This window comes from Accipiter gentilis, chromosome 14 (assembly GCF_929443795.1).
Source record: "Accipiter gentilis chromosome 14, bAccGen1.1, whole genome shotgun sequence".
NCBI classification, from domain to species: Eukaryota; Metazoa; Chordata; class Aves; order Accipitriformes; family Accipitridae; genus Astur; species Astur gentilis.
In genome coordinates, this window is record NC_064893.1 from 29,523,633 (window position 1) to 29,548,070 (window position 24,438).

A 24,438-nucleotide genomic window follows, 5' to 3' on the forward strand; every position below is an offset into this window, starting at 1 on the left:
ATGTTGGTTTTTCAACTTTGGACATGTAAGTTTGTTCTCTGGACAGGCGAGCTCCACCTCCCGCGCTTCTCCTGCGCGGCCGCGGAGCCCCCCCCCTCCGCCCGCCTTTCTCCCCGAGGGAGGCGGCCACCCCCCACCCCCCCCTTTCCCCTCACCCCGCGGCGGGGCGGTGCTCTGTCCCTTTAAGACAGCGCGTGCCCGCGCGCCGCGGGGCCGTGGCGGGAGGGGGGGGGGGGGTAGTGTGGGGGGGGTGGAGGGGGCGGGGCCTGGCGGCGGCGCGCGGCGGCGGGCGCTTCACCTGCAGCCCAGAGCGGGCGCCGAGGAGCGGCGGCGGCGGGAGCGGCGCGAGCGGGGCGGCAGCAGCAGCAGCAGCAGCGGCGACGACGACGACAGCGACCCCCCGGCCCCGGTACTGCGCAGCGCGGCACGGGGCGGCCAGCCGCACCGCCACCGGCGGGCGGGGGGGCGGGCGCCGCCGGGGCGATGAGGACCGGTTGGCGGGTGCTGCTGGTGCTGCTCTTTCCCGTCTGGGGCTCGGCGGCGGTAAGTGGGGGCGACCCGGGCGGGCAGCACTCACCTCCCCCCCCCCACCCCCCTCACGCCCCTCACCACACACACCACACAACCACCCCCCCCACCCCCCCCACCCCCCCCCCCCCCGCCGCGGTCTCCGCGCCCCGCGGAGGTTCCGCTGCCGCTCCGCGCCCGCCGCCTGCGGGAACGGCAGCCGCGGCAACTTCGTGGCCGGGGTGGGTGAGCGGCGCCCCCGCAGCTCCTCTGCCGCTTTCACCGCCCCCCCCCCCCTTTTTTTTTTTTTTTTTAAAAAAAAAATCCTCATTCCTGGTTTTAATTATTATTTTTTTTCAGCGCGATCATTCGCTTTTGAGTCTAGCGCCTCAGCGGTGCCGGCAAAACTTGCCCTCCGCGATGCGCCTCGCCGGATAAACTTCGGCGGGGGCGGGGGGGGGCAGCGGCGCGTCCCGGCGGCGGTGCCGCTCCGCTCCTCCGCTCCGCCCTGCGCGCCCCGGCGGAACCTCCGCGCCCCAGCGCGGCCGCGCAGCGCCAGGCGTCCCTCCTTGGCCGGCGCCGCGGCGGTGCCTTGAACTTTTATTTTTACGAGCCCGTAAAGGCGCCCAGGAGGGCCTGAACCGTGTTGGGGGGGCTAGTGGTCTGAAAAGTTTGGGTTTTTTAGGTTTTACACCCCCACCCCCAAATTAAGGGATATCTGCAGAACATCAACAAATGCCTGAACGCGTGGCTGCAGTGTTACAGTGCGAGCGGGGCGGCTGCTGTATTTTCGTGTTGGACTGGCTGCAGGAACAAGAGCCGCTTATTTTTCTGCCCGAATCCCCCCCCCGTGCCAAGTTGAATCTGTGAAGATGTCCCGAGTCCGAGCCCTCGGGAGGCCGGTGGGTGTGCAGAAGTAGCCCCGATCCGCTCTCATCTAGCCTCTCATCTAGTGCCGTTATAATAATTGGGTGATTTCAGATTCAAAGCCTATTATCTTCAGTCAGACCCTTTGAAATGTTTCCTAATGGCAACATCTTGCCAGCGATGGTCAGAGTCCATAGAGCCGCTGCTTCCTTGCGCTTCCCATGCAGTAGCTGGCATCCGTCTCCCGACCGTGATTTTTAGCAGAGTACGTTGGCTTGCTTTCTGCTTACTAAGCTCATCCGAAAGAACCCTTCGCTCCTCTTCCCTTCTCTCTCTCTCTCTGTAATGCAGCATTGTCCGTGTCCAGGAGTGTTTCGGGAAGCCCGGGGGAGCCGTGCTTCTCTCCCCGGGGAGGCAGGTGCGCGCCTGGAGTTGCACTTTCTCGGGGAAGTGACTCTCCCGGTCCCTTGGCATCAGCCTGCGCTGCTGGGACTAGAGGCATTGGAGGTGCAGCTTGCATTGCTAAGCGATGCTCTGGCTAGCCCTGCTGACAGTCCGGGAGCGTTAGGAATCCCTCGCCACCAGCACTTGTTGGTGCATAAATCACCTGGCACTTGTTAGGCATAAATCACTGGCTTATGTGCTTTCAGTGAGTTGGCTGGAGTCAGGGTCTGGGACCTTCCTTGCTGGGGAATGTGTACCCCATCCCAAGGAGCATCGACTACCATGACTGGACTAACCTGTCCCTGTGGCAGGGGCTGGTTCCTTGCCGCGCGGTCCAAAGTTGCGGCAGAGCAGCTAAGTGTTTAGCTGGATGCTTCCCCCTGGATCCTGGCAGGTTGTGTGTGGGGCTGTGCTATTCGGTGGCATTGTTACATTTTTTGATTGGGCGTCCCCTCCGTCCCCTCCATCCCTCCCCACTGCTGGGGGAACTGCAGAGCCTGGGGGGGTCACAGAGGCAGCAGCAGGCAGAGCCTTGGAGGCTGCTGCGGGGGGAAGGGGAAGGAAGGGGACTTTTAGCTGGTCCCAAGCTCCTGAGGCTGCGGGTGTGTTTCTCCTCCTCCAGTTCCGGGGCTTGCCCAGTTTCTCAGTAGCAAAACTCAGTGATTTGGATGTTGCAGCATCAGGCCTTTGCGTGGCTCCAGTGCAAGCACAGCTCGCCTTGATGAATTGCTGCTCTTTGTTTCCTCCCCTCTTCTGACAGTGCCCAGTATCCCAGCCTTCCTACAAACAATGTTCTCTATTGTAGTCAGGCAACTATTTTCTGGCCCATTTTATTTTTTGCAGCTACAGTATGGATGCACTCCAACAGATAGGCACTTTAGCACAAGTGGTTTCTACTTGCACACTGCTTTACTGTTCAGGTTTGTTCCTGCCTAAACACCTAGTCGTCGGGTGCAAAACGTTTTCCCAAATGACAAAAGTCACGGTGTGTGTTTTCCTTGTTTTGTTTTTGCAGGCACACAATGGGGATCTTACAGTTAGACCCACATGCAAGCCTGGCTTTTCAGAAGAAGACTACACAGCATTCGTCTCCCAAAACATCATGGAAGGGCAGAAGTTACTCAAAGGTAAGTGGAATAAAAAGCTTAATAGGTTCTGCAATAACTGTATTTTGGGGAGGTGAAAGGAGGCTTAAAGATCCTGGTTTTGATGGTGAAATTGTCTGCAGAATTATGTTTGTAGGAGGATGAAACACTAAGTGGTTTACCTGAGCGCAGTTTTGAATACAGATGAATGATTCAAAGTCCGCGTGCTGTCTGCTTCAGGTGGATTGTTTGCCTATAGTATGCGAGGTCATCGCTTCACTTTTAAGTCTCCCACTCCCACCCTGTCTGAAGGAACTCTACATTTGATATTTTAGAAAGTATTTTTATGTATGAAATGCAAAGATCCTTAAATTATCTCTGCTTTGAAATGCATGATAAAGCAGACGTTGTTGTTGGAAATGTGGTAAACAAGCCTACAGACATTCTGTTCACAAATGTGGCATTCATTTTCATTACTGCCCCACTGACAACATGAAAACACAGGCAAAAAGAAACTACCAATTAGCTTTATAGTAATTGCAGGATTATAACCACTTTTGTGATTGTAAACTCTAAGACGTTTTCGTAATCCAAATAACAATAGATTATCCTGTGTATTGATCTGTCTCCCTTTCAAGTTAAAAATAATTAAACTTTATATTTGCATGATGCAGAATATCATTGTTTTACTCCAAGAGAATTTTTGAAGATCAAAATCCTTACCCCCGCCCCGCCCTCCCCAGCACCCCTCTTGAGTTACATTACTAACCATTGGTGGATGTTACAGCAGCTCTAAAAACATAGTATATTGTGGAAGTTGGGGTGCCCATCAGGACTTGATGCTCTACTCAAGGGTTTATAAACCCTTGGCTGCTTTGTCCTGAGTACGTTTACTCACATGCATGTGTCTCTACCAGAAAGCTGGGATTTCTGTCTTCCTCCAGAGCAAACACCTGCTCTGTTACTTTGATTTTTCTTGAAAGAAAGGGAGAGTTGTCCCTATTCTTTCTGGCTTCAGCAGAATCCAGGACTGGACATTTTTTCTCTACATGAGTTGGCAATCAGTTTTGTTTCTGAGCCCAGTTGTCTTAGTTTTGCTGTTCAGGAATTCTCTTGACTGGCCTGGCATCAACTAGTAGACGTTGGGGAGTTTATTTTTAGTTTGAAAGATAACCAAATAGGGATTTGACTTAGAGAAGCCCAAGAATATAGCAGCACATGAAGAGACCAAGTACCAATTGTTTACATATTTAGTAGCAATTTTTCCCAAATGTATACACTGTAAGGCTTTACAGGTCAGTCTGTGAACCAAGTAGATTTCATGCTTTTTAGCTTTGGAAATTATTTGATAAACAATGTCCTCTACATACTGTAGAAAACAGTGTCATTCTTACGTTTGCTCAGAGGGGTATTTTTTCCAGTTTAGTGCTTTATTTAAATTGTGCTGCGTGTTTATGTAGGTGGACAATAGGGGTGGAGCAGAAGGTCTGTTAGAGGAGTTAGCTAGCAATGACTTTGAAGACAACATAGTGGCTGTCATTTCAGTTTTAACTGATAATTTTTAAATAAGAAATTATATTTAGATAGGCTGTCAAGTTGATTTGAATGAACATATATTTCTATTTAATTTTATCCTTTAGGGGCCAATTGTAGTTTTACATTAGTCATAGCAGACCTGCCTCTGATTTAGGGCTGAACTGGCCCTCGGGTTATTATGTATGCATGCACCACTTGTAAGATTTATGTCCTGATAACATTGTCATGAGCTACACGATTTGTAAGCATTTTGCCAACTGAAGGAGAAGGGAAAAAGTGCAAATGCTGTGTTTGCTTATAAGTAAACTATTGTCTTTACACCTTTTGATCTACACTCAAATACATGCTGCTGTTCATCATAGGAAACAAATATACGTAATTAATTTGTACAATAATGGGGGAGAAAATCTGGGGGCATAAAATTCTTCTGCATGCTTGTGTTGTTCTTTATATATACTCTAGCATGTAAAATTGGTAGTTTTCCAGTTTAGGTTTAATTTTACTTCCTAACACTTGATATGTCTGAAGCATAAAATGTTTATCTCTTTCTTCCATCTGGGTGAAGTATTGTACAATAGTTCAGACCAAAAATGGGTTCAGATTGCTTACATTATCATGTTTGATAGATTGACATATGTACTGTTTCACACCATCTTACCACGCAAAGCTTTGCTGCCAGCTACCACCATCTTATTCATCAGCATTCAGTAATTCATCTTCAGGCCAAATGGGAGTGTTTGCCTGAAAAAAAGTAGGTAGGAATTCACCTGGCAGTGCTTTCATTGTGTTGGGGGGTGGGGAAGTGCATATGTAGTTCAGATGTCTCTCGGGGGATTCCAGTGGGCAAACATGAAGTCTTTATGCTGTGTAATCCTCCCTTTGTCCTTAGGAAGGAGATGTGAGGAGTCCTGGGATGTTTTATACTGCCTAAAGGGTCTTTCGTCAGAAATCAGGTCGTACGTAGACCTCAGCATAGTGGTGAACTTCAGCTGGTATTGGGAAGTTTAGATGTTGCGTGGTTTGGGGATAAGCTGTGTGGCAATAAACCCAGCATTTCCCTTTTAAGCTTTGTAATATCCAGCTCTCAAATGTATGCAGCGTTATGAATGTATCCAAATGAAAGTGCTTGTAGTATTCTAGGTTTGAATCAAGTTAAACAGATAATGACTGCTTATAATTGACTTATTCCAATGGAAATAGCTTAGCCTTAATTTGACAACAAGAGCTTTTACAGAGTCATTGTTTTATTATAAGTATGCCATAAGCTATTAACTACTACTTTGTGGTTCATCTTATTTGCCTGAGTCAGCTATCTAACATCCTCAAAACATACAGATTCTAGCAGGAGCTATTTGTTACACAGTAATTAACTTGTTTATGATAAATGGATGGGAGAAATGTCACGGCATTTTGTTTTATGTATAAATGAAAAGCATCTGTATTCTAAAAATTTCATGTTAATTAGACTTAAAATAGTTTTCCCCAGTAGTGCCACAAATACCACATACTACACATCACTGCCAACACTGTAGCCTGGTGATGGGGTATTAGCTGAGTTGATTTGTGGAGCCAGTGCCTCCCTTAGAAATGCCGTCCCTGCATCTCTTAATAAAAGTTACTGGGGTGTAATCTGTTACATTTTTTGGTCTTTGTTTTTGTTTGCAGGATAATAAACTTAGTCTTGATCACTGATGCATGACAATGTTGAAAATAGGATCGTTAACTATTTTCTTCTTTAGCCTAAGGAAAAATCTCAAAGCCTGCAGTATGGCAGAGGATGATTAAGGCATGGGTATCCTTTTCTTTGTTAATTGTTAACGTTAACTTAAAATGGTGAGATCATTGGTCCTGAGGGGTGGGGAGCAATGACATAGAGTACTGTGCTGAAGGCAGTTCAGGACTGACTCAGGGGGTCTGATCCCTGGGTATTAACTCAGGTGTATGGGAATGATGAAGACTAGTGGCCTCTTGGGGAAGGAGAGAAATAAGGAGTAGGATGCTAAAAGTGATATGCAATATGATCTAAGGGAGGCTGATACTCTTGATATTGGGTTTATGCTCTTTTACATTTTTGTAAAATTTTTGAAGATTGTAATTAAAAAAACCCCAACACATTTTTCTAAACTAGAAATTCAAGTTTTATTGGCATGCTGTGAGACCGTGGCAACTGGTAGTGGGCGGAATGACATCACGGTGTTAAATGCATTATTTTTCCAGCCTAGTACCATCACAGTTATAGCAGGTCACCTCTCAAAAATACAGCTAAACAACATAACTCATAGCTGTCCCTACATTCAGGAGACAACATTAGCAGTTGAGATGTACAGCCCCTTTTTTGTTTTTCTGTGCGTTTCTTCATCTGCAGTGATTCATGTTTCTGTTGCCTATCCTAAGTAGTGCCTATACTCGTGTAGCAGGATAACTTCACTCGTGTAGGCAGTTACGTTTGGGTAGAAGTGCGTGGAAGCACAGTTTATTTTCATACGGGAAGATGAATAAACTGCCAGCATGTTCTGCTTTAAGCAAGCGTATGAAACCAGAGGTAGCCAAGCTTCATGCAAATGTATAAAAATGTAATTGCTTCCATACTAGGAGTTTTACTAGCGTTATTTTTGGTTAAAAACAAATAAAATGCATAAAAACTTTACTGAAATACCTGTTTTTTTTTCATAAGAATTCAGTATGGAGACCATCTCTCCTAAGTTTTTTAGAGGTGGGATGTTGTTCTTCATCGTCAAAGCTTTTTGTTCTCTCCGCTGAAGTTTCAAAACCGCCATCCTATTCAGCCCTCATCACCTCCAATAGTAAAACTTGAGAAGGCTGCAGATGCTGTTTAGGAAGTATAGAGATAGACCAAAAACCCCAAACACTCCAAATCTTCATGGATGGTGTAGAAGCAAACATTAAATTAAAGAAAAAAGGGGAGGGGGCAGGGCGAATCTGAACAAGCCTTTGCAAACTATGTTTCAGTCTGGTTACTAGTAATTCATGTAGTAGTAACTTTAGGGAAGATACTGTACCTCCTTTTGGAGGTAAATGGACTGTATTCCTGTGGTTAAGGTAATACAGGAAATTGAATGTGGAGTGTGTTAGTGAAATGTACTAACAGCTCTACTTGAAAATAATCATACAGCCCCAAAATACTACTGCATACGTGAAATTTGGCCCCTGCGAAAGCATGAGATGACTCTTTCAGGAGGAGTAGTAATAGCTTTGCTAAGTGCCCAGAGGGACAGAGCATGCCCCCGGGATAACAAACAGCCTAGCAAGCGAGCGTGTATCTGCAGTGTTGTGTGGCCCCAATATGTGAATTGGCTAATGGGGACATTCTGCCTGTCTATACATCTGGCTTCTCGCTTTTCACGGGTCTAGAGTCCAAAAAACACGTAGGTACCCAGCTGCTGTTAATTTTGGTAGGAGCTCGGTTCCCAAAGGCTTCTGCAGGTCGAGGTCTGCCTCTGTGCTTGGGAGGATGCTCCATCCCGAAGGCATCCCGCCTGCGCACCCCGTCGTGCCTCCGTCTTCCGAGTCCCCTTTGGTGTGTCGTACGGGTGTTTTTTTGGAAGCAAGGACCGTGAGGAATGTTGGGATCGTGTTTGGTGGGGTTTCTGAGCACCTCTTGGGGGTTGCTCAGTCCTCATGGCAGTGCGGAAGGTCTGCTGCAGCCTGCTGAAATAGCCAGTGCTGCCTTTGAGCTGCTCTGAGTTTTAAAGACAGAGGGACATGCTTTCCGTTCATGCTTTCATTATTTTCTGGTCTGTGACTCTGCATGAAAAGCAGTTACTGAAGTTACCGTAGATGTAATTAGCTTCACAGTTCCCTAATAAAATCTGAAAGTAGGCGAAAGTCCACGGGGAAGCCAGAACTCTTTCCCTAACCTTTCTTCGTTCCTTTCTTGGAGGAAAAAGAGGCAGACAGACATCAGCGTTCTGTGTTAAGCTTGTACATGCTCCGATGAAGCTGCCTCTCAGAAAACACTTCTCCCATTCCACAGGACAACTTCTTTTAAAAGCGGTTCCTCTTGATGGGCATGTTGAAAATCAAAACCATAATTTCAGTCGTGAGTTCCAGGGGACACCCCAGAAAGAGCTGCTGCGGATTGGGGAACTGCTGATGCGTATTTATTTTTAATGTTATTCTTCAGATCTAACTTCTGACACAAAAATGATGTTTAAGATGACATTTTTATCTAAATAAAATTGCAGTTAATGAGACCGGAGTAGTCAATAAAAGTCTGTAGAGTTAATCCCCTTACACTGTTTAATAACTGTATATATTGCTTTCTAGATCAGAGCTTTGAACCAAATTCCTTAAACCCAAGTAAAATTACTTTTTGCTGTATGCTGGGGAGCTAACTGATTTTTATCTGAATAAATCTGCTTCTCCAACAACAGACTTGAAGCTTTTCTCTTTTTTTCAGGAGTTTGTGTGTTAAAAGAATTGTGCTGCTTCAAATTAGGCACTCTAAACAAATAGATATTAAGAAAGAAAATGAAACAACAATTTCTGTTTAATAATTTATTCATTTCTTTATTTGTGTGTAGGCTTCTCGGAAATAAACCATGCCTGGAAGAGTATCAATGTATTTATTGTGAATTACCTGTTGTTTTGAACTCCAAATTGATAATGTTAGGCCTTTTAATGTTAGAAAATATTAATTTTAAAGTCACTTCTTTGTTCAGAAACTGACTGTTGCTGACAGAACTCATGAGCTGTCATCTCACAGAGCAGATACTAAAAGCATTCTGGAAATTCTGTTTTTTTGCATGTGGTAAATGAAACTTACTTATTCTAGCAGTGAAATATTTTCTTGCTTAATTTTCATTGACCTAATGCCAGTTCTCATTGCCTAATTTCATTGATATTTATGTGCAAGCCTCCTCCTGCCTTAATTTCTACCCTGGAAATGAGTATAATGTTTTTCTAGACATAGCTTATTTCATTGCAAACTAAAGCTGGTGAAGTACTTAGTTTGACAGTAGCATGGGCCATGTGCATAGCTCATAGAGTGTTTTAGTAATATAGATAATACTTAAAAGTCTTATTTGAAGGGCAGGAAGAGATTAAAACTACAGAGGATAGGATTTCATTGGAAATCTGCTTCTTAATATTTTTTTGTATAATAGAATGATTTTGAGTAACAGGGAAAGAAGGGAGTTTCTGTTCGATTTGAGGTTACTGGTATATTCAGAATTAGTACCGCTCCTGTATAAAACCTACTTTTTTATTTTTGGGCAAATGGAAATAGTAAGAACTAAGACCAGAAAGCGTTGTTTGAAAAATAAAGATCAATACTTGCCTCTGAGAACTCCAGTTTCGAATGGTTTGATGAGGGTTTTGAGGTGAACCTGTGCCAGTGACTAGAGACCCATTTCTCCATGATCCTGATCTTGAGCACTGCCATAGGAATTTACGCCGGCTTGATGGACTTGATCTGTATCCATTTTTGTGTATGTAAACCTTTTGTGCGCTAGCCAAAGGTATTGAAGAGCATTTTTGCTTCACATTCAATTTTCCTTTTGGTGCTTAAATGATGCCCCCCACCCCAATGTTGTTTTTTCAGGTAAAGCTCAGTAGTGTCCTTGGCCAGCCATGGCATCGGAGGGTTTTCTTACTGCTGGGTATGCTGTGATATATTGGTTTTGATATTTTGTTTAAATATTTATTTATTAGTATTTCCGAAAGGAAAGGCTGAGAGAGCTGGGATTATTTAGCCTGGAGAAGAGAAGTCTCGGGGGAGACTTTATCATCGTGTTATAAATACCTCATGGGAGGGCGTAGAGACGATGGAGGCAGGCTCTGCTCAGTGGTGCACAGAGAAAGGGCAAAAGGAGATGGGCACGAACTGCAACGCAGGACATTCCACTGAAATGTGGGAAGCAACTTTCAGTGCGAGGGTTGTCGGACGCTGGAAGAGGATGCTCAGAGGTGCTGTGGAGTCTCCGTCCCTGGAGATACTCAGAACCCAACTGGACACAGTCCCAGAGCCTGCTCTGGCTGACCCTGTGCTGAGCAGGGTCTTGGACGAGACGCTCTGCAGAGCTGCCTTCCAGCCTCCGCTGCCTTGTGATCCTGTGAAACATTTTATGGGTGAATATATATATGAAAAGGCAGAGAGATGAACGGAGCTTTTCTGCAAATACAGATCAAAAAGCTTTAAATAAAAACATTGCAACAGCCTGCAAAAAACGATCCTTACAGGGAAATTGTGTTTCTGTAACTCCTTGGAAGCATAACCTCTAAAGAGAGAATAATTGAAACACCAGGGACCAGCATTCTGCTGTTGGCTTCCATTAATGTCCAGACTTAACTTTGGCATAGTTTTGTCTCCTGGCGTAAGGAAACGTTACACTTAAATTCAAAAAAGCGCTTGGTTTCCTCTTTATTTTTAGTAGAATAAAAGGAGAACATATGGAGTTTCTGTTTTCCCAAAATATTTGTCATTAGTACTGGCTGGTTCGCTTCTTTCAGCAGAATCTTTCCCAAGCGACTTTTCTGCAATACAAAAAATAGTTGGGTTGAACAAGATTTCTTTTTGCCGCTGGCTTTATGATTTTTCTTGCTTATATTCATTGTCCCTAATTTATTTATTAATTTTGCATTGCAGTTGCACAGAGGGAGAGAGAAGTGGCAAATGTTCTGGCATATGGGCTGCACTGTCATTGGAAACGGCGACTTTCAGCCGCTCTTGCTGCCCCGTGCCTCATGACCCGAGGCTCCAGCGTCTCTCTTTGCCAGCCTGTTTAGACTCCTGCTTTCTGCTCCTTTCCAATACGAAATTTTAATTATTTTTTGCTTTGCCCTCACTACTTTCCTGCCACTGTTCCTCACCAATTGCCAGCGTTTTGTAATAGAGAGCCAGTGGCAGTAATTCAGCACTCTGCTAGTTACGCTGTGCAATAGCTGCCGCTTGGAGGGGTCACATAAGCTACAGCCTATTAACATTAGCATGGTAATAGCAGCCACTATGTGGAACGCACAGTGGGAATGTTGGAAGCTCCTCCAAGGACCCTGCAGATATGTATGGGCCACCCATGAAGGAGGGGGAAAAAAAAAAATAATGCCCTTTCTGCTTTGAAATGAGCCAATCTGGGTGTTTCATTGACAGCCGGAAGCACTGCAATCATTAAGGCTATTACTATGCCTGTTATAAATCACAATTTGCAGCAGTTCATAGGTTAGTCACAAAAATTACTTTTAGTCTAGAATTTTGTTATACTGAGTTTGTCTAGTAGCAATTCTAACCCTTATTAAACAAAATTGTCTTTAAAATAATTATGAGTATAGCAGTTATCCAAAGATAAATAGTCAAGATTACAAAAATCATTCCATACAAAGCTATGTGTCAGTTTGCTGTCGGTTCATGGCTAGAGAATCATAAAGGGAGGTCAGTGAAACAAACACTTGTTACTTCATCACGTAGCGAGAAAAGCATATTGGGATTATTGGTATATGAAGTAAAAGCATCACAAAATGAGCTTGTGAAGATGTTAGAAAATAAAGAAATAGTTGCACTTGAAGAAGTGCAAATTGGGACTAGTTTAAAGTGTAAAATTTAATAACCTGTTTGTTCCTGATATAGTCAGTGGTGACTAATAGATAACTGTATAAATCAACCCTGGGTGTTTGATAACTGCCCTGTAGGTGCTTCTGGCCATGCAATTTTTTTCCGAGAAGTCTCACTGATGTCACTGAGAGCTGTTTGTGATATTACCTGGACCTGCTTGTTACAATCTGTTCGTTGGTCTTCCACGGGCTCATAGAAAAACAGGGCTGGAGGAACTCAAGAGGATGTCTAATGCATGCTCCTTCCTCAAGGCATGAGCAGCTCCTTTGTAATAGGTTTGTCCCTTGTGTGGTTGTGAAGATCCAGTCATGGGGACCACAGTCAATATATTATATTGCTTCCCTTTCCTTTCTTCGTGTTTAAGCTGAAGCTCTCTTGACGCAATTTAAACCTGTTGCTACTTGTCTTATTCGTCATAGAGAACAGTTGTCAGTTTTGTTGTTGTTGTTGTTGTTATCCCACCTCCCCCTTGAAAATATTTTTTTTCTGCCTCTGTAGGCTGAACCACTCATTTTTTCCCTTTCATGTGTTGTGCCTGGGCTCCCTTCTCTGAGCCCTTATCTTTGGTACTAGCCTGATGCCCCAAGTTGATCTGACTATGCCAGCCAAGTCTGGCAGTGCTGAACAGACAAGGAGGATTACTTTGCCTGTTTTGCAGGCAATACTCCAGTTGATTTATCTAATATGATGATTGCTTTTTTTCCTTAACAGTATGATACTGTTGACTCATGTTCAGCTTGTGATCCAGTATAACCTCCCACATCGTTTTCTGAAGAACTGCTACCTACCCAGTCATTTTCTGTATGTGCAGTTGATTAATCCTGCTGAATTGGGTTACCTTGCTCCTCTTCCATTGAATTACATCTTTTTTTATTGGTCTGATCTGACATGTTAGGATTGTTTTGAATTGTAATCTTGACCTCCAACAGAGTTGCAGTTGCATCCTGCTTTCGTATCGTTTGCAGATGTAACAAACATATGCTGCATTCCTTTATCTGTTCTGTTAATAAAAGCATTGAATAAAACCAGTTCAGAACAGACTGTCGCAGAGCCCATGTGATACAGCCTTCTGCTTTGACCATGAACCATGAAAACTTATGCTCTGGGTAAAGGTATTGAAATAACTAAAATTTAAATAGTGGCTTGTAGTCTGAGTCTTTTGTTTCTTAACATGGTATATCTGGGATCTGTAGGAACACAAATCCAAATGTCTCCATTTGTCAGTACTTTTCCTGGCTTTTATGAGTTACAAAAATGGGGACCTTTGAATTTTCACTATCTAGAAATAGATTAAAAGATTAAAAGCAAGTTAAATAAAATGCTGTTGGAGGGGAAGGACTGCTTTAATTCTCTGTGCCAGTATTGGACACAATTTGTAGCGTTTCTTAAACGCCCCAATTGAACTGCTGGCCAGCACCAGAGGTCAGTTTCCAGGCTACAGGACATGATTTTCAGGCTGGCCTCCCTCAAGGCTCTCGTGAGGTCTGCTCATTAGAGGACATTTTTGTTGAAGGAGCCGTTACTAATCCCAACATGAGCTGAAAGAACAGGATTAAATTAAAGCTAAAGTAGTAATTGGGAGTGTGTACCTGTATGTGGATTATGGATGTACTGTTTGGTATATTCTGTGTTTTCACTGTACTGATGGATTTTGACCTTTGCTGTGTCCCATTTCCCATCCTGTGATCTGTCTAATCTTGTAATGTGTTGAGGGCAAGGTGTTTGCTCTACGCAGAACAGTTAGGTATTGCTCTGTCTGTTTTTATCATATCTGTATTATTCATAAAGCTTATTAGAAGGTCCAGCCCACACTTAAATATTTTACTGTTTAGTGTGTCTGTTTAATTTTGCCCGTCATGCCTGTGTGTTTTTGGTAACTGCAGAAAGCCAGATGCATGCTGATCTCTGTGTTAGAGGAAGAGACTCCCTCTGCTGATAAGATCTGATTCTGGAGCATCTCACTTCAGGGGGGGAAAGAGAGTAGGGCTAGTGGATTTCCAGATGGAGAATTATTTATAGAGTATTTTCCCCCTGGTGAAAACGCTTCCCTGGGGAATCGGAAAAAGTCATCGTTTCAGGTCCTGTATGCCTTGCTACTTGTCTTTCAGGAGCCTAATTATTGCTGGCTGGTTGCTTAGCTTCATTGAAAACAGAAGGTTTACACAATTACACATGAAAGGCAACTGTTTTGCTCGTGTCCAGAAGCTTTAAATATTTTTATTTTGTGCCTGAATTACTTGGGTGAATTGTACTTATTTATATTTTCATGGGCTTCTGAACATTTTTCAATGCCCTCTTTTGCCTTTTGACACTCTGTAGAAGATAAATGTGGGTAAATGGCATAAAAAAAAAAAAAAATCTTTTCATGTTGTTTGGGTTTTTCTTTTCCTGTGGAGAGAAGGGGCAGGTCGAGGATGAAGAAAAATGTGTACGGTTGCTTGGACAAAGGAGAAACTATAGGTCGTGGCAGGATTTGGTGTGATGAAATCTTCAAAGATGGCAACTATCAAAAATGTTTGGATTGGATGCAAAGATTTCCCTATACTGGGTTCAAACTCCAGGAAGAGACCCTCATCAGGAGAAGTTTAATGATCTGTAGATCACTGAAGTCTAGATGCTTGTTCAAATAACTGAATAGTAGATTGATTATCTCTGTGCAAAGTTTACTGTAAGAGATTTTTTTTGTTGTTTGCCTGGAGTTTGAGGCATAAGAGAAATTGAAAGTTAAAAGGGTGGTAGCTATACCTGATAACAAGCAAGCTACTCTAATCATACCAGATGGTTTTGATACCTCCTGACTAGAAGAAACCCATGTAGAACGGTTGTGTGGGGCAGTAGTTAGAAATGTTGGGTTTGTGTTACACATAAAATAGAGGTTTAATCCCATACTGATCGCTGAATACCCATTGCATGAGGCTTTGCGGGAATTTCTGTGAGTGGTGAATTAACTGTGGTGTTTTGGCAAAGCTCAGTGCAGATGATGCATTTTACTGCAGTGAATTTTCCTAGTATTTTCAATAAAACAAAGTTTTATTTTCTCTTTCTACTGTGAATTGAGGCATAACGTTGGCTGTATCCTGTTACATAGCAGCAGAACTGAGCAATAGTGGCACAGCTGGTTTTACCTTTATAATAATACAGCAAGTTTCATTGCCTGGGAAGACATGATGATGAAGCAAAGTTCTGTTAATGCAGCAGTAGTGTCCTTTGGCAATGCAACGGTAAGAGGGAGAGTTTAACATCTGCGGAGTGGGGCTGCTTCGGGGAAAAAAAAATAAATAGAAAATTAAAACAGGGGTGGGTTGGTAGAAGAGATATGGAATGCTGAGTGCCTGGGGGCTTGGATACCCCACAAAACTGCTGGGCCATGGTTCATGTTGGGTCTGGACTACTCCAGAAGTGGTGTGTATTATGGAGAGCGAAAGAGAAGACAAAATTTTTGCAACAGTTTATTAACAGTCTAAGTGATTTTTTTTCAACCTTTCATCTGCATTGGGGTCCCTTGTGAACAGTCTCTTGTTGCAATGTATCTGTCTGCACCTCCGAGAGAAATTTGTAGGGAATCCACACACCGAGAAACCTACTGTTCTTAGGAGAGCTGTCCTGAAAAAGAAAAAAGGAGAAAAACAAAAAAAGGAAAAAAGCTCAAGGTTATATACCAAATCAGTAACACATCCTCAAAAAAAGTTAATATCTGATGAATGTCAATTAAGTACTTCCCCAGCTAATAAATAGCTTAGGAGGTATAAAATTTAATACTCCTAAAATTGCAGAAGCCTTTGAAGAATACTTTTAAATCGGACTCATTGGAAGCAGGAGATTTAACACTGACCTGTTCAGAGGTGACTACTGAAAAAGATATGATGGAGCAAGACTACATTTCTTGAATATAGAGGCATTTTGGCTTAAGCATTTCTTTCTTTAGGTGGCTTTTGAAACAGTTTATTTTTAAGTTCTTGTGTAACACGCCGACCAAATTGCACTAGTGTCCTGTTTATTTATAAGCCTAATTTTAAGTGTTTCTGAAGGCTCAGCTGGCTTGGGAGTGGGCCACTGCCACAGAAATAACATGAAAAGCAACTACATGTATTTTTTCACATGGCCATGCCTGCAGCTTCTGCTCACTTTCAGTCTGAAAGCATCAATCTGTTGCCCATTTAAGGATCTCAAGAACGAGAATGATTCTCACGTTCCTTCTGTTCCTTCCCCATGATAGTCACGTGTGGGAAACAAATGAGATATGTGCACATTTCCGAGGGTGGTATTAGGCATGCTCTGTCTTGGCCAAAGAGCTTTTTTTATTTTATTACGGGTCTTTCTTTGAGAGGTGAGCAGATAAGGAACAGAAACTGCTCTGAGGTCACTGAGACATGATGTAGTAGTTACAAGTTTCTTTGGAAAAGAGAGCAAATCAAACTTTGCCCCCGTTGGCTTGGTTCCTGATGAGCAGTACCCTCTATTTTTTCCAGTTCTGTGGTTTTGTTTTTTTTTTTTTTTTACCTAATCCCAATGGCAGTCATTTTTTTGGCACTTAGGAGAAAAAAATAAAATGAAGTAATACATGGCATTTGTTTTGGCCCTAGTCATGACTCATAAATAGGGATAACATCTGTGCTGATAGTTTTTCATGATATATAACCAGATTGAATGAGCAAAGTTTTTGTTTATTGCTGTTCTTTTGCCATTGTTATATTTAGGGAGCTCCAGTGTAAAGAGTGAATGTATATACTTATGTATATTGCTCATGTATGGATCAGATTTATATACATCTTGTAAATTTTAATTTAGCCGCTGTATCTTTTTAAACTAAAAATGGTTTATTGCCTTTCCCTGAGCTTTACAAAACTTTTTCAAGATCCTTCCCTAATCTTAGTGTGTTGAAGACTCGTACTGCTGCCAAGTCTACACCATTCTTTTAATTAAAAGACAAAAAAAGAGAAGTGAAACTTCCAGTGGATGTAAATCCTTATAATCCTGAAATGATGTAAATCAGTGCAGCTCCTAAAGTCATTGGAACTATTCTGACTTACATCTACTGAAAATCTGGCACATAATATTCCTGCTGGTCTTTTCTTTTGCCCAATAGTTGCTCTACACAGAGTTGGCACAGCAGACAAAGCGCTCTCTTACTAGCTGATAGAGGGTGGCACGGCTTCCAGCACTGCTGATTCAGCACAGCAGAGGCCATTTTCCTGATTTCTTTGTGAGCTAGATTAAATTACTCTGCAGGCTGGACTGGAGCCACAGGCCATAGTTTTACAGCCTTATAACATGGTATCCTAGCCCATGGCATCTGAGAGGTCTGGCTGTGCGTAAAGCTCTTCTGCTTTGCTGCAAAGGGTTTTTAGATTTGGCGATCTGCCCCTTTATAAGGCTAACACTAGCCGTACTGAAAATATTTTGATTGTCTAGTTGAGATATAATAAAATGGGGTTCTGTTAATTGAAGGAGGGGATATCATGGGGATCAGGTTAGTATGAAAACTCCACTATGTGTTTGTCATGGCAACGTTCCTTTAGATTTGCCTTACAGAATTACAGGATAATAAATAATGTAAGGTTTTAATGAATGTAACGCAACAGTAGCACCAGTGAGGTGTCCTGCCAGCGTTTGGGGGGTTGTGCCATTAGAGCTATTCAAGTGGCTTACCAAAATTTTGGGAAATCCATTTCCTTTTGTGTCTCAGTATATGGACAGTTCTTGTCAATTCTGAGCAGGTTTGGAATTGAACCAAGGGGGTGAAGCAGTGGGATGCACTTCATGGTGGGCTGTATTTTGTTCACATCCTCCAGATCCGAGAAGTGGGATGTCTGCGACTACTATACTAGGCACATGGGTAGAGGCAAACGCATATTTTCTGTTCACTGACAACGACTGTCTTTGTGTATTTAAAAAGCATAGCCAGCTCTACTATGCTCTCCAGTTGGGCATCGCAATTGCAGCTCATAGCAAAATTGGTCTGGCTTTCTTTGGCCAAGTATGGATGTTGCTCTGATTTACCCTCTCCCCTCCAATGTCCATCATCCATCCAAAAAGGATTCTGGTGAATGGAGAAAGCAACACTGTTAATGAGGGGAGAAAAGGTTAAACAGATCAAAAAGTAAAAGCCATCCTGCTTCCAGCATAGAGAACAGTCTAAGCTGATCCTGTCTAAGCCAGGTGTTCCAGTGAAGTTGAGACCAGGCTTAAAGAATTTTCATAAGAAGTTTAGAAGCTTCACTCTATCTCTCCTCCCTCACTCAAGTGTCTAATCACATTGTTTTCTCACTTTAAGGGGCTTGCATTATATCAGAAGGATGGGCACCCCATATGCGTGGTTATCTTTGAGTTGCCTTATTGCTTTTCAGCTTTTGTAGTTTTTTAAAAATAGAAGGCACCACCAAACAAAACCTCCTGGTTTTAATACAAAGATGGACATCTTTTTACGATTAAAGAGTATTATTGAATCAGAACGTTTTTGAAATAATAACTGAGCGTGACACAGGGGTGAAGTTCATGTTGCTGGTTTCAATGCCAAAACAAAAGTGGGCAGATTAGGAAAGTTGTTTCTGAGCGGTTTGTTCTATATTCTGAGACCTTGTTCAGTCTCATGGTATCGGGTAGTGCTGCCAAGCAAAGGGTTTATCTATTGATTTCTGAATGTACTGTGCTGCTAATGTAAAACTTCTTTCCCCAGTGGAATTTCTATTCAGAAGGCTCTAGCTAAGCTCCAGAAAGTTATTTGATTTGGGAAGTTTGAAAGAATAATAAAAGGAGGATTGATGCAGTTGGATTTTCATGAGCTCAGTCTTCTAGTAAAATAGACAGGCTTCTTCCTCCTGTGTGTATCCGTGATGGTTTGGTTCATTATTTAGGAGGAAAGCAGAGTACAGAGATCACTTAAGTTTTACTGTCTGAGAATTTGCAATTACGAAACTTGTTCAGAAGAAAGTTATGAGAACAGTTTTCGTGGTATAACAAAATATAAAAATTAATGGGTTAGTGCAGCTTTGTCCTTTCATAAATTTGTGCATTTTATTTCTTAGTGATTAGGCCTTTTCTGCTGATTTTTAAACTACTAAAATTTAGCACTGGAAGTACATTAATGTAATTTCCCAATAAGAGAAACGTGGCAAGGGAATTGCATCATATATACTGAGGGGCTTTGCCCCTCAGATATTTCCAGTATCCTTTAAGTATTTAAGGAAGTTAAACCTTTTAAAAGAGCTACAGCAGGAGACTAGATGGTGCTTTATGGACATTCCAGTTCTTAAAATGTTGGTTACTTTTTCTAAGAACTGGATAAAGGAATAAACAATCTTGTATTACAATAAAAAAACAAAAAGTACGTTTTGCCTTTGACTGGACTGGTATTTCTTTGTGTGTTGTCTGTAGTGCAGGAGTTAAGGAAATGAATGAGATGCAATTGGTAGTGAAATGAAAAAAAAAAAAAAAAAAGGTATTTTTGCCTTTGTGGGACTACAGTCCTGTCTTGCTCAAGTCAGTTGCCTTTGACTTCACGGTGCTTATGACTAGTCCAGTAATAGGTTTATATTATTTCATTAGGATGTTGTCAAATTAAATCAAAGAAAGTGGACTTGTGTCTAGAAAGAGCTTCCTGGTGAATGTTCCCTGTCTCTGGAGCACTGTAGTTTGTTAGAGGGACAATTATTACTTCCTCAGGTTTGGAGGTATACCTGTTGCTCTTATTTATGCAAAAAATGCAGCTCTCTGGAGGTATGTGATTAACCTGAGGCATTATTTTATTGCATACCCAAGTGGGAAGCTGGAAATCAGAGTATGCATGAAGAATTATCTGGATATGGGGCAAAATGTTGTATTAACTATGCAGTTAGTCTTTGTCAGTAGCATTTACAGTTTCTTCAGTCCTTGTGGTGAGTAACCTAGCAGAATTTATTGGTGAATAGTTCAATTTGCTTAAACGGGCTGATTTTCTTGAGTAGGCAGAAATTACATCTTATTTCATGTCTCAGATTTACTTTAAATGAAAGGCCAAATCCAGATTTGACTTGTTTTTCTTCCCAAACTCCTATTTAAGTGCTGGGTGAATAGGACATGTAGGATTTGGCCGAGTGAACTGTTCAGAGTAACAATTTTCTGGAGCTGGGGTAAAGAGCTGCCACCATTTAAGACTGTGCTAAAGATTCAAGTTGTTGAACCAGATAGGAAACAAGTGATTTTTTTTTTTTATTTTTATTTTTTTTTTTTAATCCCCCATGTAGAAATAAGTGCTTTAGAATATCTGAAACATCCACCAGTATCATTTCACGGCTGAGAATTGGGTAACTGTGTAAAATTATATTGACCTGAGGGGATTGAAATATAGAAGTGGCCATGCGCTTAACTGTGCAGGAATCAAACTGTTTTACTGATAACATTTTATTGATTCATCTTCTCTCGGTGTTACAAGTAGCCTGAAGCTTTGCAAAATGAGCTGGCGATGTTTTTGTGTTGTGGACATTGCAGTATTGCAGCTCTTCATAGGTATTGAAATTTTATATATGGGCTGAGAGCTCACATAATTATTGTGATTTGTAATGACTGAGACTGCAGATGGGGCTTCCCAGAGGTTTCATTTCAAGCTAGATAACTGGTAATTCCTCTTTTCTGTTTAAGAATCTGTTGTCCCTCCTTTTCTCTGCAGCTGTTGAGTTTTCTCTCTGTGAAAAGCTGAACCGTATCTCTGACTTAATGAAGATGCGTAAAATGATTGAAATTGCCTTAACAAGGCAGCGCTCTATATACAGAGGCAATGAAAATCTGTCTTGCTGTTCGCAAGGGATACTTTGTCCTTTCCATAAAGGAACCGTGGTTTCTAACCATATTATAAAAATAATAACAATACCAAAAAAAAAAAAAAAATCCTTCTTACAACAAAGCTTTAAGAAAATGAATGGCTTAAAAAAACATAATGGCAGATTGTGAGTTTAACCTGCATGTGTTGACTAATTAAATTCTTTTGAAGGAGCTAATTTAATGTATTTTATTTAATGAAGGCTTACTTAAGATTTTAATGATGTGGGTCTTTTCTCTTCAGTAGAATGCCATATTGACTCATGACATATTTTTACACAGGCTTCATTCTGCCGTGAACAACAGTAGTTGAAAATGTGAGCGCTTGATAAAGTATCATTAAATTAGCTTATTGTAGTTGTGGATTTTTATTACGCTACTTCACTGAGATATGAATTGATTGCGTTGTACTTGCTGTTTTTTAAAGGTGCAGCATTGTTATTGATTATGCTACTTTATCTCAAGTGTTTCATCAGCCTGCTGGCAGGTTTGTTCCCTCTACAATTTTAAAGTACTAGCCTTTGTGCATTTTTTTTTCCCTGTGTATTTCATGTGTGTGCATATCTTTTTCTCTTGTAAATACACTGAAAGAGATTGTGTTTCCTTTTTGTACCGTGCCCTTGTGTGCAGCAGCTCTCCTCCACCCTGGGGCTTTGGGTTCTGCCATAGGAAGGAGAAACGGTTGGTGTCCTGCTCAGAAGTGCTGCTGAATGGTCTGTTGTCCTGGGCTGATTTCCAGGGAACCTGTGAGATTTACTAAAGCCGAGGGCAAAATCAATTCTGCTCAAATTTTATAGCATATGCATTTGGAACGGGGGTTTCATCTGTGCAGTCAGTGTAATTGTTTGTAATGCGATGTATGTCACAAATGAAGTCAGAAAAACAAGAGCTTAAATCTTGGGTAGTCAAAACTTTTGGATATTTTTCCACGTTAACTTGAGTAGTGGATTTCATCTATAAATCTTGGAACACCCAGACCTATTTCAATACTAAGTGTATTGGAAATGGATTGCTGTCAAGGCTTGTCCATCTAATTGAATTCCCTTATTAGCACTGGAGCTGCAGTCTTCCAGAGAAGCCATTAGATGAATAATCTTTCCAACTTGTCGAGGTTAAAACTAGATGGCCGTTCATCAAATGCTAAGCTAAAAGTCCAACAACAAAATATGTAAGTGTTGCTCTAGTCACCCTTTTTGTGTGATCTGTGGTAATTCAATATATTCCTTAAATATAAATTGGTATTTCAGCTGTCTGAAATATTTTTCAGACTTCAATTATCACAAGCTTGATGGTTTGAAGGCTCCATCACCTTACGCTTCAGGCTGACGGCACTCCAGCAGTGATGTCTTTTATATGTTAATAAAGTTTGCCATGATTCATTTTGACATATGCTTAGCCAAACATGAGAAGCTTTTTGTCATGAAGTCCTGCTGATCCACAGGGGTTGTTTGTGGTCTGTCTTGGTGATTGTTGTCTCTTTACCGGAGAAGGGAATAACGACGAGTTTGACGGAGAACCAAAATACTCGAATTTGAGTAAGAGCCCTGATACATTTTCTAACAGGTGGGGGACTTGCCATTGGAGGGGGCTACCAAGTGAAATGAAATATGCTTTGACCCTTGAGCTTTGCAAGTGGGGATTGAGTGACGGCCAACAGATGTGCTTTAGCCAAATATAATCCATTGACCCTGTGGAATGTGTGTGCCTGGTGAGAGCATCCAGGGGTCCTGCTGCCCTTTGGCTCTGGGAACACCGGGGTCTTTTGTGTGGGAGGTCAGGGATGATGCAGGTGTGAATGTCTCATTTCCTTGTGTAAATGGAAGAGAAAATGATCCTTGTGGCAGAAGAAAGGTCCACATTAGCTCAGGGTAGCTAATGGAGAGTATCATAATAATACTGAGCAATAGATGTTTAAAAATTGCCGAAAGTTTCAAGAAACAAGATATTTGTGCTAATTAGACTATTTGCCTGTCATCTTTATTCACTACTTTAAACAACAAAAAAACCCTCAAGTGAAATCAAAGCGTGGTAGAACATATTTCTTAAGTCTCCTTGATCAAAGCTTATAGAAGGAGGGGAATAATGCTCGTAACTGTTTCCTTGAATACAGATTCGAGATATATTCTCTGATGTAGCATGAGAGCTTTTGTATAACCTTGGTGGTGGTGAAGTGTTGATGAATGTCTTTCAGGTATTAGACATCCTGCTCTCTTTCAGGTGTACATGTGATGACTTGGTATTAGTTTTTTGTAAGATGTGACAGAAGTGAATGTCTTCAAATAAAAAAAACCCAAACAACCAAACCACCACAAACCAAATGTTTATTGTTTATGTTCTTACATGTTGACTAATAGTGGTTCACTGTGTCCTTGTCTTCCTCTGTATCTACCTCTTTATGTTTTCTTAGATTGCCAATAATCTTTGAGATGGAGATCAGAGTGTTCCTGAGCTGAGTTTATGAAGCATCTAGCATGGGGGGATCCTGGCCATGTATGGGGTCTCCTAGCTTATATCTTGAAGGGAATAATTAATAAAACAAATAAGAGATGCCTTTGGGTAGCTGTTCAATCTCCTGCTCAGATGTTGTTTTAGAGCAGGGTGATAAGGAAATCTGTCCAGAAATTTTTGGTGTGTTGTTTTTCAGTTTTGTTGGCTTTTCTGTTTTGTTTCAGGTTTTCTGTGGGGTTGCGGTTTTTTTTGTTGTTGTTGTCTTTAAGGACCTGTTATTTCAGAAAGGGCTGTGAGGCAGGAGAAAGGCAATTGCTAGACTGGAATAACTGAGAAAGAGGGCTCTTCAAGATTGATCATCTGTGAATGGGAGAAAGTAATAGAAGAGAAATGGAAGCATACATATATCTGGACCCAGGTAGGAGGCAGCGATCACATGCATGGCCTTTGGAGTGGGACAGACAACCTGAGCTAACTGCATGATGTTGCAGAGATCAGCATGGCTGGAACTGTAGCGCTGAAAATTTTCTTTGTGTCTCATTGTGCAGTCTCGAAGGAGGACGAGAAAACACCAAGGAGAATGGAAAGAAGTCTGCCGTAATCGTGACGCAAGATAACTGGGAAATAATATAGCACAGTGCAAGAGCTCATGTGCTGTCAGCCACTGATGTACATCTTACTCCATTCTCGGCTTAACTTGCACTGAAAATCTTTAGTCAGAAACCAGCTGATTTCTTTGTTTCTTTTCATTCTGCTCCTTCTAGATAAGGGAATGAAAGGATTGCTTCATAGATGTGTAATTCAAATGTCGATGTTCTGGCTAATCACAGAAACCAGCACAGCCTACTGAAAAGAACAAAGCATCAGCATGATACCCCATCTGATCACCTACCCAGACATACTTTATTCAAGCCTGGGAACCCCATCAGCCTGAAGGATTTCCTACTACGTGAATTCCTCACCTGTGCTTCTGTAGCTGACTTACTTTGAATTCACAAGTCACAAATTGTGTGTCATTTCCGCACAGGTTACTTTGAAGGATTTTTTAAATTCATGTCCTTTAGTCCACTTCTCCTGCTGTGTCAGTGGTCGTGTGTACTTTTTAGATAAATGTATCAAATCAGTTGGAAGAAGAGGGAGTGGGCCCAGTGTCTTAAATAAGTATTCAGGCATGTATTTATCAATCTGTAA

General features: G+C 41.9%; 1 protein-coding gene across 1 annotated transcript in view; it reads left to right on the forward strand.

The window, feature by feature from the left end:
• The first annotated feature begins 465 nt into the window (after positions 1–465).
• Positions 466–24,438, forward strand: part of CDH4 (cadherin 4) — a 462,344-nt gene continuing 438,371 nt past the window's right edge. The window contains exons 1-2 of the mRNA XM_049816532.1: positions 466–543; positions 2,834–2,945. Of these exons, the coding sequence (XP_049672489.1) occupies positions 484–543; positions 2,834–2,945 (172 nt within the window). The 5' untranslated portion in view covers positions 466–483. The remainder of the gene's footprint in view (positions 544–2,833; positions 2,946–24,438) is intronic.